The following is a 20,121-nucleotide window of genomic DNA, read 5'->3' on the forward strand; positions in this document are numbered from 1 at the left end:
ATGGCATACGAGCAAATTAGAGGTGGTTGGAATCGGGGGGGGGGAGGTGTTTAAAAAACATAGCTGGTTCTTTTAGTGATTTTTTTAAATCCGGATTTGGAAGAATTTGACTAGCAAAATATATCATGAAACCTAGATTTTTACCTAGATAGATAGATAGATAGATAGATAGATAGATAGATAGATAGATAGATAGATAGATAGATAGATAGATAGATAGATAAAGAGGGATCTATTGATTCCTGTCACCAGTATGTCTAACAAAAACACTACATATTTTCAAATCTACCTATTTATCTATCTATATCTATCTGACTGCGTGCTCAACTCATATTGAATTTCAATAAGATTGGGTACATATCTCTCTCATTTTCTTCTGGAAATCTGAGGCTAAATATTTATCAATAGCACGGTTTACTTTCTGACACTATTCTGTAATATTGACTTAAATGTGCCACTAGAACTCTTTGCTAGAACATATGTTGAACAGTTCATTTATTAACTCAAGGGCCTGATCCAAAGCCCATTGTCATCTATGATAGTCTTTCCACTGACTTCAGCAGGCTCTGGATTAGTCCCAAAGACATAACAACAAGAGAGCATCTGACCAGTGATGTAAGTCTGCAGTAACAACATTGAAATCAATGGGTCCAAGATAAGGCAAATGAGAGGAGAATCAGAACCAATAATATTTATTAAATTATTTTGCCTCTGGGAGGGATAGCTCAGTGGTTTGAGCATTGGCCTCCTAAACCCAGAGTTGTGAGTTCAATCCTTGAGGGAGCCATTTAGGGATCTGGGGCAAAAATCTGTCTGGGGATTAGTCCTGCTTTGACCAGGGGGTTGGACTAGATGACCTCCTGATGCACCTTCCAACCCTGATATTCTATCTATGAATCTCAGTGGGTTAAATTCTCCTCTCCATTATGCAGCTGTTAATCCAGAGTAATTTCACTGTCTTCAACTGTTTTCCAGATGGCAACAGCGTAACTAAGAATAGAATCTTGCCACATACATGCAGTGTAGACATATTAATGATGAACTTTTCTCATAGTTACTCAGATGTATGAAGATGACCCATTTTCAAGGAAGCCTAAAAGATTTAGGCACCCAACTGCTATACATGATGTGACAGACCCAGACCAGTGGGGTACAGGAGTCTGGTAGAGGGCAAATATACTGGTCACTGGATGAGTACTTTTCTGTTCCCTGAGTGACCAGAGCAGGGGCTGCACTAGAGTAATCAGGAACCTGCTAGAATCAATTAAGGCAGGCAGGCTAATTAGGACACCTGGAGCAAATTAAGAAGAAGCTTCTAGAATCAATTAAGGCAGGCTAATCAGGGCACCTGGGTTTTTAAAAGGAGCTCACTTCAGTTTGTGGTGGGAATGTGAGGAGCTGGGAGCAAGAGGCGCAAGGAGCTGAGAGGGTGAGGGTGTACTGCTGGAGGACTGAGGAGCACAAGCGTTATCAGACACCAGGAGGAAGGTCCTGTGGTGAGAATAAGGAAGGTGTTTGGAGGAGGCCATGGGGAAGTAGCCCAGGGAGTTGTAGCTGTCATGCAGCTGTTACAGGAGGCACTATAGACAGCTGCAGTCCACAGGGCCCTGGGCTGGAACCCGGAGTAGAGGGCGGGACCGGGTTCCCCCCAAACCTCCCAATTGACCTGGACTGTAGGTTCTCCCAGAGGGGAAGGTCTCTGGGCTGTTCCCCAACCCACATGGTGAATCTCTGAGGCAAGAAAATCCGCCAATAAGCGCAGAACCCACCAAGATAGAGGAGGAACTTTGTCACACTGGTGTCTGGAGTGGGATCTTGGTGTGCACAGCGCGGTGGAAGAAGGAGGGTGATTTAAACAAAAAACAAAAAAACAAAAACAAAAAAGGGAGAGGGATTTTTTTCCCCCACCACAATGGATGATGTAGTGCGGGCACTGATACAAGCTATGGCAGCCCAGCAGGAGGCTACCCATGTCCAGGCAGCCTCCCAACAGGAGGCAGTGCGGCTGCAGCAAGAGACTAATCACCTGCTGATGGACCAGGCTGCTCAAGACCGAGCTATGTTGCGGGAACTGGTAAACCAGGTAAAGTCCCTTACAGAGCTGAATCACAGCCATAATGGGATGCGGCTCATACGGGCCAGCCATTGGCTGCAGAAAATGATACGGGAGGATGATGTAGAGGCATACCTTCTGGCCTTTGAGAGGACAGCCCTATGGGAGACCTGGCCTCGAGATCAGTGGTCTGGCATCCTTGCCCCATTCTTGTGTGGGGAGGCCCAGAAGGCCTACCATGATCTGCCTGAAGAGGCTGCGGCAGACTACCCCCAGCTGAAAGCAGAGATCCTGGCCAGATCTGGGGTAACGACAGCAGTGCGGGCCCAGCGGTATCACGGTTGGAGGTACCAGGAAGACAAAACCCGCAGCCCCAATTGTATGACCTCATCCATCTCGCATGAAAGTGGTTGCAAACAGAGTCCTGGAGTCTGGAAGAGATACTAGCGGTTCTGGTCATCGACCGATACATGAGGGGACTACCACCAGATCTTCGTGCCTGGGTAAGCCAGAACGAACCCTCCACCTATGATGAGGTTGTCACCCTGGTAGAGAGGCGAAGGACAGCGAGGGAGCTGACCCGACCAGTTAAGGAAGAGGCACCCCGGGTTAAACTAGCAGCACCAAGCCCTAAAGTTCGGGTGACTGGGCCACCAGGAGGGCCCAGGTGGAAAAAGAGAGAGGCTGAAGGCCCATTAGAGGCCACAAAGAGTCGGAGCACTGAGGGAGAAGAGGATCGTGATGTTAGACTGCCCAAACTAAGAGACTGGGGAACGCCTAGGGTTCCATACAGATGTTATGCCTGCGGGGAGTGGGGACACATAGCTGCACAGTGTCCCAATGCTGAGGAGCCTATGCAGTGTAACCTGGGGAACTGGGCAGATCCATGCTCCCTAATCCACCTTGTGGGGGTCTCACTAACCCCACATATGTATATCAGACCACTGAAACTAAATGGGGTAGGGACCACGGCACTGGTTGATTCGGGGAGTGCTATCACGCTTATCTCAGGGAAGCTCGTGAAGCGTAGTCAGCTGCTGCAGGCTAAACGTACGGGGATAACGTGTGTCTATGGGACAGTTAGTTACTACCCCACCATTCCAGTAAAAATCGAGATCCAAGGGAACACTACTGAGGTAGCAGCAGGTGTAGTCCCTAAACTCCCATACCCGGTGCTCATAGGGAGGGACTTCCCAGGGTTTGGAAACTTATTCCCAGTAGGGGCATTGGAGATAGATGGGGACCCTAAAATTGATGAGGCATCCACAGCAGACTGTCAACCCCCAATCTTCTCTGAAATATCCCCAGACTTGTTCTCCACTCTCAGACAGGGTAGAAAGACAAAAAGGGAAAGAAGGGCAGCTAAGGCCTTGGGAACCCGAATACTGACCCAAAGCCAGAGGGTCGCACTTGTAGGTAGGCGGACCCGCGCAGCTGAAAAGGAGGCCACGCAGGAGGGAGAAGCACCTGAGTCTGACCCCCACCCTAATGCTTCTGAACCAGTAGAGGCAACAGAGACTGGGCCCCTAGATCTTGGGCAGATTAGCCCCAGGAGAGGAAATTTTGGTCAGGACCAGGCAGAAGACCCAAGGTATGACAACATTAGGAAGGAGGTGACTGAAATAGATGGGGTCCCCGTGGAAGGAAAAACCCAGGGACCAGAACCCTACTTCATAATGAAGAAGGATCTCTTGTACCGGGTTGCACCAGTACAGGGGCAGAAGGTACAGCAGATCCTAGTACCTCAAAAACACCAGAACGCTGTATTAAGTCTTGCTCATAGTCATCTTTTTGGGAGGCATTTGTGGGTAGAGAAGACCCTGGCACGAGTCCTACGACGGTTCTTCTGGCCCGGAGTACATGAAGAAGTGCAGAGGTACTGTGCCTCATGCCCGGAGTGTCATCTGCACAGTCCCCGTCCCCAATTGAGGGCACCTTTAGTACCCCTTCCCATCATAGAGGTCCCTTTCGAGCGAATAGCCATGGACCTAGTGGGACCCCTGGAGAAGATGGCTCGGGGCCACCAATATATACTTGTTATTTTGGACTATGCTACTCGTTACACAGAAGCCGTCCCCCTGCGGAACACAGCCTCTAAAACTATAGCCAAAGAGCTGGTGGGGATCTTTGCCTGAATGGGGCTACCGAAGGAGATATTAACCGACCAAGGAACTCCATTTATGTCGAAGCTAATGAAGGACCTCTGTACGCTGCTCCATATACATACCCTGAGAACTTCAGTCTACCATCCGCAGACTGATGGGTTGGTAGAAAGGTTTAACCGAACCCTCAAGGCTATGATAAGGAAGGTGGTAAGTCGGGATGGGAAGGATTGGGACACCCTACTACCCTACCTTATGTTCGCTATCCGGGAGGTACCACAGGCCTCAACTGGGTTTTCCCCCTTCGAGTTATTATACGGGCGTCACCCCTGTGGCATACTAGATATCGCCAAAGAGATCTGGGAATAGGAACCCAATGAGGGGAGAAATATAATAGAGCATGTAATGCAGATGCGAGACCGGATAGCCCGGGTTACCCCTATTGTACGGGAACATTTGGAGAAGGCACAGGAGGCCCAGCGAACCCATTACAATCGCCAGGCAAAAGTGCGACAGTTCCAACCAGGGGATCGGGTTATGGTGTTGGTACCCACGGCAGAAAGCAAGCTTCTGGCCCAATGGCAGGGGCCCTATGAGGTGGTTGAACCCGTGGGGGAAGTAACCTACAAGGTGTGGCAGCCAGGACGCAGAAAACAAGAACAGATTTATCACGTTAACCTTCTGAAACCCTGGCATGCACAAGAGGCATGCACAAGAGTCCAAAAAGACCTAACCCAGGAAAACAAGCCTTCCAAACAGGTGAGATTGTCTCCCGATTTAACACCAGACGAGAAGAATGAGGTGTCTGAGATGATCTTCCGGAACCAAGATGTGTTCTCGACAAAACCTGATTGAACAACCGAGACATATCACCACATCGTCACGAACCCTGGGGCCAGAGTAACAATGAGGCCCTATTGGGTGCCAGCGGCAAAAAGGAGGAAATAAATGCAGAAGTAAAAAAAATGCTGGAGTTGGGGATCATCGAAGAATCCCAAAGTCAGTGGTCCAGCCCAATCGTGCTGGTGCCCAAACCTGATGGCACCACAAGATTTTGCAACGACTTCCGGCGACTAAACGAAGTATCCCAGTTCGACGCGTACCCCATACCTCGCATAGATGAGCTAGTGGACCATCTAGGTAATGCCCAGTACTTGACTACCCTAGACTTGACAAAGGGGTACTGGCAGATTACCCTGGCCGAAAATACAAAGGAAAAGACTGTGTTCTCTACACCAGAGGGTCTTTTTCAATATACTGTCCTCCCTTTTGGACTACATGGGGCCCCAGCTACCTTCCAGCGCCTCATGGACAAGCTATTACGCCCACATAACAGTTATGCTGCTGCCTACTTGGACGATGTGGTCATTCATACCCCAGACTGGGAAACCCACCTGGAGAAGGTGGAGGCAGTCCTCGATACCTTCAGGCGAGCTGGCCTTACAGCAAACCCTGCCAAGTGCGCTGTAGGGTTTACAGAGGCCAAATATCTTGGCTACATTGTGGGAAAAGGTCTGGTAAAACCCCAAGTGAACAAGTTAGAGGCCATCCAAAATTGGCCCCGACCAAGTCGCAAGAAACAAGTCCGGGCGTTCCTAGGTGTGGTGGGGTATTACCGACGATTTATCCCCCACTTTGCCACAAGGGCAAGCCCCCTGACAGACCTAGTGAAAGCCCGTGGACCTGATCTGGTGAGATGGTCTGATGCAGCAGAGGAAGCATTCACAGACCTACGGACTACCCTCTTCAATAACCCCGTACTGATAGCCCCTGATTTCACCAAGGAGTTTATCCTGCAGATGGATGCATCGGAAGTAGGGTTGGGGGCCGTTCTATCACAGATGGTCGGGGAGGAGGAACACCCACTTCTATACCTCAGTCGGAAACTCCTTCCAAGGGAACAAAAATATGCAGTGGTGTAGAGAGAATGCCTCGCTGTAAAATGGGCCATGGAAACATTATGCTACTACGTGCTCGGGTGCAGATTTGTCCTCGTGACCGACCATGCCCCTCTTCAATGGATGCAGCAGAACAAGGAGAAGAACACAAGGGTGACCAGATGGTTCTTATCCCTCCAACCTTTCCAGTTCCGTGTGCAACACAGAGCAGGAAGCCGTCATGGCAACGCCGATGGCTTGTCACGTGTGCACTGTCTGGCGTCCCAAGCTGCCCAACCCCTTGGCGTTGAGCAGGGGGGAGGGATATGTGACAGACCCAGACCAGTGGGGTATAGGAGTCTGGTAGAGGGCAAATATACTGGTCACTGGATGAGTACTTTTCTGTTCCCTGAGTGACCAGAGCAGGGGCTGCACTAGAGTAATCAGGAACCTGCTAGAACCAGTTAAGGCAGGCAGGCTAATTAGGACACCTGGAGCCAATTAAGAAGAAGCTGCTAGAATCAATTAAGGCAGGCTAATCAGGGCACCTGGGTTTTAAAAAGGAGCTCACTTCAGTTTGTGGTGGGAGTGTGAGGAGCTGCGAGCAAGAGGCGCAAGGAGCTGAGAATGAGAGGGTGTGCTGCTGGAGTTCTGAGGAGCACAAGCATTATCAGACACCAGGAGGAAGGTCCTGTGGTGAGAATAAGGAAGGTGTTTGGAGGAGGCCATGGGGAAGTAGCCCAGGGAGTTGTAGCTGTCATGCAGCTGTTACAGGAGGCACTATAGACAGCTGCAGTCCACAGGGCCCTGGGCTGGAACCCGGAGTAGAGGGCGGGCCCGGGTTCCCCCCAAACCTCCCAATTGACCTGGACTGTAGGTTCTCCCAGAGGGGAAGGTCTCTGGGCTGTTCCCCAACCCACATGGTGAATCTCTGAGGCAAGAAAATCTGCCAATTAGCGCAGAACCCACCAAGATAGAGGAGGAACTTTGTCACAATGAGGAGTTGTGTGCCTTAATTCCATAAGCTTCTTTGAAAGTGCCAGTCCCAGTCTATTCCCAATCAGTTTATTCATTCATTAAAAGCTGGTTGGAGAAAATATAACAGAGAACGTAGGATGTAGGACACCTTGGTGTCCAATATCCACATCCTCGCCACCATAGTCCGGATGATATCAGCTGAGGGCAGGAGGAAAGCTGTCTCCACTTGCTCCTCCCACCTTGTTGTGGTGGCATTGTTCTACAGCACGGCTGGCCTGACCTTCTTCTGGCCCAAGTCCAACAACTCACCAGAAACCAAGAAGCTGGTATCTCTTTCTTACACAGTCATCACGCCGAAGTTAAACCCCATCATCTACAGCCTGAGGAACAGTGAGGTGAAGGGGGCCCTGAGGAGAACATTTTGCAGAGCAAGGTCACCACAAAAGGGATAAAGTCTCAGTCTTTACTCTCTCCTTACACTGGTGTAACTTCATTTCATCCGGCAGCCTCTCCTTTTTCATACTGGGAAGAGAGAGAGGAGGATTGAGCTGACTAGGTTCCATGGAGTAAATCCTGGTTTACACCAGGTAGCATACAAGGATTAACATAGCTTCCCAGACAGACAATTAGAGAGTGTTGTAGTAACTGCATTTGTCCCAGGATAAGGGAGAGACAAGGTGGGTGAGGTGATATCTTTTATCAGACCAGCTTCTGTAAAGTTTAGAGCTTTACAGAGCTGAAGAACAGCGCTGTGAAGGTCAAAAGCTTGCCCCTTCCACCAAGAGAAGTTGGTCCAATAAAAGATATTACCTCACCCACCTTTGTGTCTCTCAATTGGATAGATAGACAAATATGGACAATCAGATTCACAGTCCTTAGAAAAATATAAGAATCTATTGTCAGGAATTCTGAATAATGTAAAAGACTGAACCTGTTACATGTTGGAGTGCCCACAACTTCATAGGACAGCCACTAATGTCTGCCTTGGAGTGGACTGAGCAAATATCTGAGAGGCAGCAATATCTGAAACCTAAGCCCAGATAAGAAGCTGATTGGAAAGTCAATTAGGGCTGGATCTTTATTGGGTGTGAATTAGCATTTAATTTGTTTTGGACTCTGAACCCATTGGGATTGTCAAGGCTGTATCCCCACTTTGAACTTTAGGGTACAAATGTAGGGGCCTGCATGAGGACTTCTAAGCTTAACTACCAGCTTAGTTCTGGTCCGCTGCCACCATTCCCTACCCTGGGAAGCTTTTAGAAACCTTTCACCAATTTCCTGGTGAATAAAGATCCAAACTCCTTGGATCTTAAACAAGGAGAAATTGACCCTTCCCCCCTCCTTCCTTTCACCAATTCCTGGTGAATACAGATCCAAACCCCCTTTGGATCTTAAAACAAGGAGAAATCAATCAGGTTCTTAAAAAGAAGGCTTTTAATTAAAGAAAAAGGTAAAAATCATCTCTGTAAAATCAGTATGGAAAACAACTTTACAGGGTAATCAAACTTAAAGAGCTCAGAGGAACCCCCTCTGTCTTAGGTTCAAAGTGTAGCAAACAAAGATAAGCACTCTAGTAAAAGGTACATTTACAAGTTGAGAAAACAAAGTAAATCTAAGACGCCTTGCCTGGCTTTTACTTACAATTTTGAAATAAGAGAGACTTGTTTAGAAAGATGGGGAGAACCTGGATTGATGTCTGGTCCCTCTCAGTCCCAAGAGCGAACCACCCCTTAAAACAAAGAGCACACACAAAAGCCTTTCCCCCCCCCCAAGATTTGAAAGTATCTTGTCCCCTTATTGGTCCTCTGGGTCAGGTGTCAGCCAGGTTACCCGAGCTTCTTAACCCTTTACAGGTAAAAGGATTTTGGAGTCTCTGACCAGGAGGGATTTTAGTACTGTACACAGGAGAGCTGTTACCCTTCCCTTTATAGTTATGACAGGGATGCACAGGAACAACATCAATTTACACTAGCTGGGGATCTGGCCAATGGAGCTATGGCAGATTTACACCATCTGGGGATCTGGCCCATGGATATCAATGGATCAATGGAGCTATGGCTGATTTACACAAGCTGGTGGTCTTACCCTTGGATATCAATAGAGCTTAGACACACAGACATCCCTTGAATCTCCTTTAGTTGGTAGCTTCAACCTGACAGGACAACATACAGCTTTAGTGTAGACCAGTCCATAGTTTTATATTACTAAGTTATGCTACTTCAGTTATGTAAGTTACATAACTTAAGTCGACGTAACGTAGATCATCTTACAGCGGTGTCTACTCTGAGCTATGTCAACAGGAGAAGCTCTCCCACCGACTTACCTTCCAGCTCTCAGTGAGGTGGAGAGCAGACATCTATGGGACAGCGCTCTGCCATCGACAGCTTGTCTTCACCAGACTCGCTAAATCAACACTGCTGCATCAATCACAGCAGTGACAATTAAGCCAGAAGTATACACAAGCACTATGTGGAATGAATGGCTCGTATATTGACTTGATATGGGACAAGGAATATTAAGCCGTGATGGGGATGTGGGCTGAACACCCACCCACAATCCAACAGAATGTAGAATGGTTTCTTCGTTCACTGTCTCATCAAAGAGTCTGTACTTGAAAGGCAGAGGGAACCCCACTGATTCACTTCCACGGTAGGGGCCTTGGGAACACGTGAACTTTGGCCCGTCCTATTATCTGCCTGTGGCACATCATAGTCTAGTCTCCTCTGGGCTGTAATGCTTTGGTCTAATTTGAGTGGTTGGGTTTACTGTGCAGATGCTGGGTGGTTTTGGTGGCCTGTTATATGCAGGAAAAGAGACTAAGTGATCCGGTGACCCCTTCTGTCCCTAAACTCTGTGACTGTAACATTATATAATTGAAGTGGTCCTTTCCCTTTGGGACTGAAACGTATTCAACATGATAGTAGGACTGAAGCTTGCACATATTAAAAAAAAATAAGAAAAAAACAAATTCTCTGTTTCTTTATTTAATACCTGAGAGGAGAAGAAAGAAAGAAAGAAAGAAAGAGAAACTTCAGACAAATATTGGGTTAGATAGCTTGGAGTTTCCACAGGACCTCAGCTAAAGGCAGCAGGTAGTCACATTGTCCCAGGACTAAATTGTGACCCATATCAGCCCTGGTTTCTCACTTGCAGCAGCAAAAAGGGTTCTCTCTACCTACACATGGCACAGGCGGCTTTCTCCTCCATGTGGGATCAGCTTCACCAGCCAGAATTTTGGTGGTAGAAAGGGTCAGAGACAATTCACTGCCTACTCGCTTTTCCCCCCATCTGTATATGTGAATTTCAATGGGAGTTGGGTGCCTACATCCATGAGGTTCCTTCGAAATCCTAGGCAGAGAAACCCCTGAGCATGGATTACTGATGCTCTGGGCACCAAGAATTCCCTTTGCCATCAGATGCATATATAGATGCTTAGCACCTCTGAAATTCAGACTATACATGTCTCAGAATAGGCACTTGGAAACAAAGGGACACTAAATTAAAAGCCACAATCGAAAATTGGAACCTAAGGATCACATTTTTAAAGGCATTTTTAAAGTGGGATCCCCTAAAGCACCTAGGCACCTAAAACTCATTGATTTCAATAGCAAGCAGATGCTTATGAAAATCCTATTAGGTACCTAAACCCCTTTAACAATCTGCCCAAGTGACTTGCTCAAGCTCAAACAAGAAGTGTGTGGTAGAACCAAAACGTGTTCTCAGTTTTCCTGAGCTAAATTTGCAAAAGCAAAGACAATTTTTTGTTGCATCAAATTTTGGGTGCCCAAATTCTGCCTCTTTAAAGAGACTTGATTTTCGATGGTGGGTGTTCAGCAGTTACTGAAAATCAGGGCCCTTCTATGTCACCTCAAGTGGGGCATTCAACATTTTGGGTCTCCAAAAAACCTAGTTATTTTTGGAAACCTAGGCCTTATTTCTTAAATCCACTTATTTTATCACCAAACCATTTTCTTCCCCATCGCTCCAATAGGATCCTTACAATATTGTGAAAAAATTAGAGGTGGATTAAAAATGAAAAATAAATCACTTTTAACAATCCAAATTATTTTCATTTTGAATGATTCCAAATTGAATTAAAAATAAAACAGAACATTAACTGTTTATTCAAAACATTTTTTCAAAAAAATTAATTTACAGCTAATGCTGTTTTCTAAATGTAAATGTGGTAAGATTTTGGTAAGGTTTATTCTATTTTTATTAAAATTTGATATAAAATAACATGGTACATTTCACAACAAAGAAAAAGAAACACATCAGTAAGGTCCATAAATATTTTGTTGAAAATATTTCAACCAGTTCTAGAAATAAAGTCAGCTTTCTACTCGACAGTCACGAGGCATCAGTGGAATATTGTGTTCAGTTTTGGGTGCCACATTTTAAGAAAGATGTAGACAAATTGGAGAGAGTTCAGAGGAAAGCAACAAAAATGATCAAAAGTTTAGGAGGAAAGGGTAAAAAAACTGAGCATATGTAGTCATGAGAAGAGAAGATGGTAACAGTCTTCAAATATGTTAAGGGTTGTAACAAAGAAAATGATGATCCATTGCTCTCCATGTCCACTAAAGTTAGGAGAAGACTAAATGGGCTTGACCTGCAGCAGAGGAGATTGAGGTTAGATATTAGGAAAAACTGATGAAAACTGGTGATCTAGCCCCAGAATCCATAGGGCCATGATTTACTGCACTGACTCTCAGGTTCACAAAATGTAAACATCATTTAAATGAGTTTTTGTGTCATTTCCATTAATAAACCCCAGAGGTGGCTAAGAGACCAAATCCCATTGGTTGTTAAAGGACATTCATATAGTTATGTAGAATCCAACCACCAATCCTTTGGAGTCGGCTTCTTTCCAAGGTAGGTGAAGAAATATATTTCACTCAGAGGACCAACATGAGAATTATTATTTCTTTTATACTTTTTATTCTCTTATGCTACTTGGTCACAACTCTTCTCTGGCCTATATTAACTCCTTGGGCTTCAGTAAAGTAATGAGATGTAACTTGGGCACATCTGCGTATTTCTCTTCATGCCACTGAAAATCACTCAGACATATAAGACATATTGCATAGAAACCCCAGACAGGGCGATTCAGACAGTCTTACTCAAGTACAGTAGAAATTGCAGTAGTCCCCAAGATTTCAAGTAGAATACTTATGGAGTGAGTTTCTATTCACTGTAAGGAATGGTAAGGAATCGGAGATAGAATTCAGAATACAGCTACGTACTGTTCAGATAAGAAATAAAGGCTAGTGAATCAGATTTTTAAAGGTATTTAGGCACCTGTAAAGGTATTTCGTAGAATTTTCAAAAGCACCTGGGTACCAAAAATCATTAATTTCAGCACCAAAACAGTTTTGAAAATTCCACTAGGCATCTAAATGTATTTAAGAATCTGGTCCAAAGTAATTCCCCAAAGCCAGATTCTGGTATCAGTTGTTGTGTGGTATCAATATGGAGTAACTCAGTAGAAGTTAATGGAGTTTTGAGGATGGATGTGAGCACAACTGAGGGCAGACACTGATTCTAAATTGCTGGAGATTTAGGTGAAGTCATTCTCTGAAGTGGGAACAGCAGACAGAGTGTCCTGGGGAATCTGGTCTTCAGCTCCCAGGATGAATTTGAAAGGCTCACACTGAGGGGGCAAAAACAACTACACCCCCCCACACACACACACACACACTTTACCTGTAAACTGATCAAATGTTATCTGAAGTCATTAGGTTGGATTCAGATTTCAGTGAGAATGAGAAAAATCAAGAGTGTGGACTCAGATGGTCAGACTTTTTGGTAGTCTCTATAAATACTGGATCATTTGAAAAGATTTTCCATATATTCCAAGCTGGCAAATAAGTAATAGAGACGTAATTCTCCTCTCGCTCATTCTGGTGTGAATCAGGAGGAACACCACTTCAGGTAATGGGGCTCGTACTCCACTCCTTCAAACTGGTGGAAATCAGGGATAACTCCACTGGAGTGACTGAAGTCACAAGAGTTTAAAACTGCTATAAATGAGGGGATAGTAAGGTTGACTATTTTCAGTTAAATAAATAGTTATTTTGGCACAAAAGAAAATAAATATTAATTTCCCATTTGATTACACTGGTCTACAATTTTTGAGAAGTCGTCTGCTTCAGAGATAAAATGTGCTATTTATTATGTATTTTGATGTGCTGAATTCAAATATGACAATTAAAACAACTGATTGGCTACTGTTTCTAAGATATTTAAGTTTTTACATTTTATGTCTATGTATATTGTGTAGATAGTAGAGTTTTAATCATAAATTGTAAACCTAGGTCTTTTCATGTGTTTATGGTTGCTTTACATGATAATATTTCACCTGTCCTGTTTATGTAACACTTTAAAAATCAGCAAAAGGGTTATATAAATAAAATGTATTATGAAACAAAAGGCAAAAAACTATTATGTACATAGTTTAGTCCTATTCAGTGTCTACTCGGCGCTTCTTGGCTTGTCTCTTGTATTCATTAAATGGAGCATCTCTTGTCATTGTCCAGCAATAGTCTGCAAGCATTGATGGGCTCCATTTGCCCTGATAGCGTTTCTCCATTGTTGCAATGTCCTGGTGAAATCGCTCGCCATGCTCGTCGCTCACTGCTCCACAGTTCGGTGGAAAAAAATCTAGATGAGAGTGTAAAAAATGTATCTTTAGTGACATGTTGCAACCAAGGCTTTTGTATGCCTTGAGGAGGTTTTCCACCAACAACCTGGAGTTGTCTGCCTTGTTGTTTCCGAGAAAATTTATTGCCACTAACCGGATGGCTTTCCATGCCGTCTTTTCCTTGCCACGCAGTGCATGGTCAAATGCATCATCTCGAAGAAGTTCACGAATCTGAGGACCAAAAAAGACACCTTCCTTTCTCTTAGCTTCACTTAACCTTGGAAATTTTCCACGGAGGTACTTGAAAGCTGCTTGTGTTTTGTCAATGGCCTTGACAAAGTTCTTCATCAGACCCAGCTTGATGTGTAAGGGTGGTAACAAAATCTTCCTTGATTCAACAAGTGGTGGATGCTGAACACTTTTCCTCCCAGGCTCCAATGACTGTCGGAGTGGCCAATCTTTCTTGATGTAGTGGGAATCTCTTGCACGACTATCCCATTCGCAGAGAAAACAGCAGTACTTTGTGTATCCAGTCTGCAGACCAAGCAAGAGAGCAACAACCTTCAAATCGCCACAAAGCTGCCACTGATGTTGGTCATAGTTTATGCACCTCAAAAGTTGTTTCCTGTTGTCATAGGTTTCCTTCATATGGACTGCATGACCAACTGGAATTGATGGCAAAACATTGCCATTATGCAGTAAAACAGCTTTAAGACTCGTCTTCGATGAATCAATGAACAGTCTCCACTCATCTGGATCGTGAACGATGTTGAGGGCTGCCATCACACCATCGATGTTGTTGCAGGCTACAAGATCACCTTCCATGAAGAAGAATGGGACAAGATCCTTTTGACGGTCACGGAACATGGAAACCCTAACATCACCTGCCAGGAGATTCCACTGCTGTAGTCTGGAGCCCAACAGCTCTGCCTTACTCTTGGGTAGTTCCAAATCCCTGACAAGGTCATTCAGTTCACCTTGTGTTATGAGGTGTGGTTCAGAGGAGGAGGACGGGAGAAAATGTGGGTCCTGTGACATTGATGGTTCAGGACCAGAAGTTTCATCCTCTTCCTCTTCCTCGTCTGACTCAAGTGAGAGTGATTCTGGTGCATCAGGAGCCGGCAGTCCTTCTCCGTGGGGTACTGGGCGTATAGCTGATGGAATGTTTGGATAATGCACAGTCCACTTTTTCTTCTTTGACACACCTTTCCCAACTGGAGGCACCATGCAGAAGTAACAATTGCTGGTATGATCTGTTGGCTCTCTCTAAATCATTGGCACTGCGAAAGGCATAGATTTCCTTTTCCTGTTCAACCACTGGCCAAGTTTTGTTGCACAAGTGTTGCAGCATATGTGTGGGGCCCACCTCTTGTCCTGATCTCCAATTTTGCAGCCAAAATAAAGGTGATAGGCTTTCTTAACCATAGTGGTTATACTGCGCTTTTGTGATGCAAAAGTCACTTCACCACAAACATAGCAGAAGTTATCTGCACTGTTCACACAAGTACGAGGCATCTCTGCTCACTTTGGCTAAACAGAAATGTGTCCCTTTGCAAAATCAAACACTGACAAATAAGAGAGCACGACACTGTATGATTTCTAGAGCTGATATAGGGCAATTTGTTCAGCAGAGTGATGTAAGCTTCGTTATGATTGCATCATCCATGACTTCTAGGAATAACATGATGCAATTCATATCATGTATGACGCAATACCAGCTTCAGATTGCATCATTCATTGTTTTGCCTAAAAAGCAAGTACTGTCCAAACCCAGTCATAGATTTATTCATAGATCCAGTCAAAGATGTATTTTAGTCATTTCTGGTTTAAATTGAGATCCCTTCCCTTTATAACTCACTTATCCTCCGCCATTCCCAAGTCAAGGGTTGTATATACTGACCCAATAGCATATCTTGAAAACTAGAGCCAATCAACAATTTTAAGCATCATTTTCGTTCTCAGTGACCCAGAATTAGTAAAGTTTGACTACATTTATTTCAGAAGCATTTTGGCTGTAGAGCAGTGTTATTTTTTCTTTTTAGCTATAATTTTATTTAATTTTAATTATTTTTATTATTATTGTTATATGGTTACCATGAGAAACAATGCTACTTGGGCATAAATATAGTGACAACCGATTCTTCAGGTAATAACATCTATTAGCCTGAAAAATACATTGTGAACGAAACGGCATATATGCCATTGGCAATTAGATTTAAGTTAGAATGAAGATAGCGTATGTAGAAATAGAGTTTCATCCAAAGCTTAATGACAGCAAAGGACTTTGTATTAGGCAACAGAGGTAAAAGAAGAATTCTACACAGGGGATGATCTTTTAATAGCTATTTCCATAATAGCTATAAATACTGGATCATTTGAAAACCTTTTTCATATCTATCTATCTATCCATCCTAGGAAGAACAGTTTACTGTATATCAGTCTGTAGAGCCATCCGTATATTAATTATTCAATTAATCTGTCTTTCAATATAAAAGAATCTACAATATCTCTCTGGATAGATAGATAGATAGATAGATAGATAGATAGATAGATAGATAGATAGATAGATAATACAGAAAAAGACACAGAGAGGACATGATAGCTGGTGTAATATTTTGTTAAGCTCATGATTTTTTACGATTTTTGTTATTACTGTTACTGATTCATTTCACTCTTCCTTATTTTATAGCTGGATGGGATGGCTTAGAACTATTAGCTCCAGGTCCTAAACACCTGGAACTACTGGCTCAAATGTCAGTAGGGTGGATGGAGATCGATAACGTTCTGAGGTAACATAAATCCATGTCCATGACATTTACTCTGTGTGTGTGTGTGTGGTGCATGGTCTTCAGTCTAACATGTAAGAGAATCGAGTTACAATACTTCTTCATGGGCATTAAACAATGCAGGGCAATATTTGCAAATGGGCTAGTAGGCATTTAGCCCGATATCTCTCACAAAAAGTTCCCAATCACTGCACAGATGGGCACTGTACTGTGAGTTTCAGAAAGATGTCACTTATTATCCCAACTGTCCTTTGTACAGTCCTGTTTTGTGTCTGACCCCATTCCCTTGGAACTTAATGGGAGTTCAGCCATTCACTTCTATTTTATCAAGACAGTAGTTTGTGAAACCCAGCTGACCACGGCACAATAACACCATGGAGGAGCCTGCCAAGCCCAGCTGCCCCCATCACTGCCTGGTCAGTAGCTCTGGGCCCTGGGTTTAGGGTGACCAGACAGCAAATGTGAAAAATCGGGACAAGGGGTGGGGGGTAATAGGAGCCTATATAAGAAAAGACCCAAAAATCAGGACTGTCCCTATAAAATCGGGACATCTGGTCACCCTACCTGGGTTAGAGCAATTTGGGTGTAGATGTAAGGGGAGGGGGGCTTGAACCTGATTTTGAAACCTGGGGTTACACTGCAGTATAGACATACCCTGTGACAAACATCATTAAATGATTGGTAAAATGTCCTCAAAATGTTCTTATGCATAAGAGAGGCTTCTGATTTCACTCCACACCACTCTTCTCCAAATTGGATAATTTTGCTGAACATTCCCATCACATTGCATCTGCCACAGAAGATCCAATGATTGTTCTTCCCTAGCAGGTTTAAAACAAATAAAAGGAAGTTCTTCTTCACGCAGCGCACAGTCAACTTGTGGAACTCCTTACCTGAGGAGGTTGTGAAGGCTAGGACTATAACAATGTTTAAAAGAGGACTGGATAAATTCATGGTGGCTAAGTCCATAAATGGCTATTAGCCAGGATGGGTAAGAATGGTGTCCCTAGCCTCTGTTCGTCAGAGGATGGAGATGGATGGCAGGAGAGAGATCACTTGATAATTGCCTGTTAGGTTCACTCCCTCTGGGGCACCTGGCATTGGCCACTGTCGGTAGACAGATACTGGGCTAGATGGACCTTTGGTCTGACCCAGTACGGCCTTTCTTATGTTATGTTATGTTCTATACTTCATACCCAAAATATCAATAAAAGGAGCACTATACAGCTGACACCCACAATAGGCAACATGAAAGAGGATATGCTATGAGGAGATAAAGAAAATTATGGATTCTCCCAGACAGCCAACCCTTACAGATTAGAGCTTGTGAAATAGCATAAGATATGATTCACAAAAGTATTAATCTTTACTTAATAGAGTAAAAATGTGAATAATGTTAAGTGGCCATCTACAGAGTTTCAGATCTTGTGTTTGGGAAGAGAGAGAGAGAGATGAATATAGATTAGTACTTAACTCCTGAGCAACAGAGAAACAAATAGTGATATATATAGATGATGTTGAATAGATAGATCTATTCAGATACATGTCTCTCTGTCTTTGTTCTAGATAGAGAAATAAGATAATCAGAGAAAAGGAGATTTTGATATATTACTATCGATATCTATCTATCTATCTATCTATCTATCTATCTATCTATCTATCTATCTATCTATCTACAGTCAATTAGCAATTATATCCCCACATAATTAGGTAGATGATGGACAAAAATGATCATACAAACTCTTCTCCAAGACCTCTTTATAAAATTTTCTTCCAGGTGAAACACATTGAAGAAACATCATGAGAATAATGAATCACACTACTGTCACAGAATTCATCCTTGTGGGGTTTTCCAATCATCCGAACCTGCAGGTTCCGCTGTTCCTCATCTTCCTTGGTATTTATACCATAACCCTGACAGGAAATGTGCTCATTATCCTAGTCACATCATTTGACCCCGCTCTCAATAGCCCCATGTACTTCTTCCTCCGGAACTTGGCCTCATTAGAGATCTGCTTCAATTTGGTCATTGTCCCAAAGATGCTGGTCAATCTCTTGGTGGAAAATAAAGCCATCTCCTTTGCCGGATGTGCAGCTCAGATGTATTTCTTCTTCTTCTTTGGGGCAGCTGAGTGCTGCCTTTTGGCCGCCATGGCCTACGACCGCTATGTGGCCATATGCAACCCGCTGCACTACCCGGACATTATGACTCGAAGGGCTTGTTTCCAGTTGGCTGGACTCTCATGGTTCTCTGGATTTCCGGTGGCCACTGTGCAGACAACATGGATATTCAGTCTGCCATTCTGTGGGCCAAATCAAGTCAACCACTTCTTCTGTGACAGCCCCCCTGTGCTGGAGCTCTCCTGTGCCGACACCTCTCTCTTCGAAATCGAGGCCCTCACAGCGACTGTGCTTTTCATCATGTTCCCATTCCTGCTGATCCTGGTCTCCTATGTGCGGCTCATCACCACCATCATGAGGATGCCCTCAGAAGAGGGCAGACACAAAGCCTTTTCCACCTGCTCCTCTCACCTTGTGGTAGTGACTCTCTTCTATGGCACGGCCAGCTCGACATACTTCCGACCCAAATCCAGCTACTCCCCAGACACCAAGAAGCTCATCTCTCTCTCCTACACGGTGATCACCCCCATGTTAAACCCCATCATCTACAGCCTGAGGAACAAAGAGGTGAAAAGCGCCTTGAGGAGAACATTGGGCAGGAAACTCTTTTCAGAGAAAATATAATTTCTTCAGGCCTAGAACTCCATTCTGTTCATGGGGCTGGTTCTCCTCTTATTTACCCAAGTGTAAATCAGCAGTAACTGCCGTGGAGTCAATGGGCCGAATCCCTTCTCTGTCATACTGGTAAAAATCAGAACTGGCACCTCCCAAAATAAATTCATCTTTTCTGAAACTAGTGTAGGGCAGAAGAGAATCAGCTTTTGATTCAGGAGGGGTGATTATTACCTGAAATTCTGATGGGCTTGAATGTATCCTGCAAACTGTACGTGATTTAAGTTCATTAAAATGCCAAGAATATTATTTTGTTCTATTCCTTTTTATGTGTGCTTATTTTGTTTGCTTAGACTCTTCTCTTAAGAGCTTCTCTTCACCAGCAAATTTTACCAGAGTGGAGTACTAGGTCTGCTGTAATTAAGTCTGAGAAGACTTATCTGTTTAATCATTATTCTAAGTACTATAAATCTGTGTGTTCACTTGCATTGATTTTGAGTTGGGTTTGTCTCATGATGATTAAGGTTATTTTTACCTGTAACTCTGATGTATTTTAATGAATCCTGCAGACTGTACCTGGTTTATGTTCAGTAAAATACTGAGAGTATAATTTTGTTCTGTTCATTTTTGTTTTGACTCTCTTCTTCTTGTTTCTTCACTAGAATGTTCTTTTTTTTGGAATAAATAAATGAAGATATAAAATTTCAGATAATAATCAACAAATTAAAATATTTGGAAATGCTGCTAAGGTACCTCATGGGGATATTTAACAGAAACAAATATCTGATAGAATGGACAGCTGCTTCTATAGGCAGTTATTCCAGTCATAGAAGAGGTCTGACCCAAAGCTCAAGGGGGTCATTTAATTGACTTCTTTGGGCTTTGGAATAAGCCAAGGAAGAAAAATCCCTATTAGTGACACCAAATCAATGTAGTGCTTGTTTCTTCT

The 20,121-nt window shown here is 43.9% G+C and overlaps 1 protein-coding gene across 1 annotated transcript; it reads left to right on the forward strand.

The window, feature by feature from the left end:
• Nucleotides 1-14,476: 14,476 nt before the first annotated feature.
• Nucleotides 14,477-19,184, forward strand: LOC135886728 (olfactory receptor 10A4-like). Its single transcript, XM_065414508.1, has 2 exons — nucleotides 14,477-14,505; nucleotides 18,266-19,184. Exons 1-2 carry the CDS (start codon nucleotides 14,477-14,479, stop codon nucleotides 19,182-19,184), a joined length of 948 nt encoding a protein of 315 aa, XP_065270580.1.
• Nucleotides 19,185-20,121: the final 937 nt, after the last annotated feature.

This window comes from Emys orbicularis, chromosome 12, assembly GCF_028017835.1.
Source record: "Emys orbicularis isolate rEmyOrb1 chromosome 12, rEmyOrb1.hap1, whole genome shotgun sequence".
Lineage (NCBI taxonomy): Eukaryota > Metazoa > Chordata > Testudines > Emydidae > Emys > Emys orbicularis.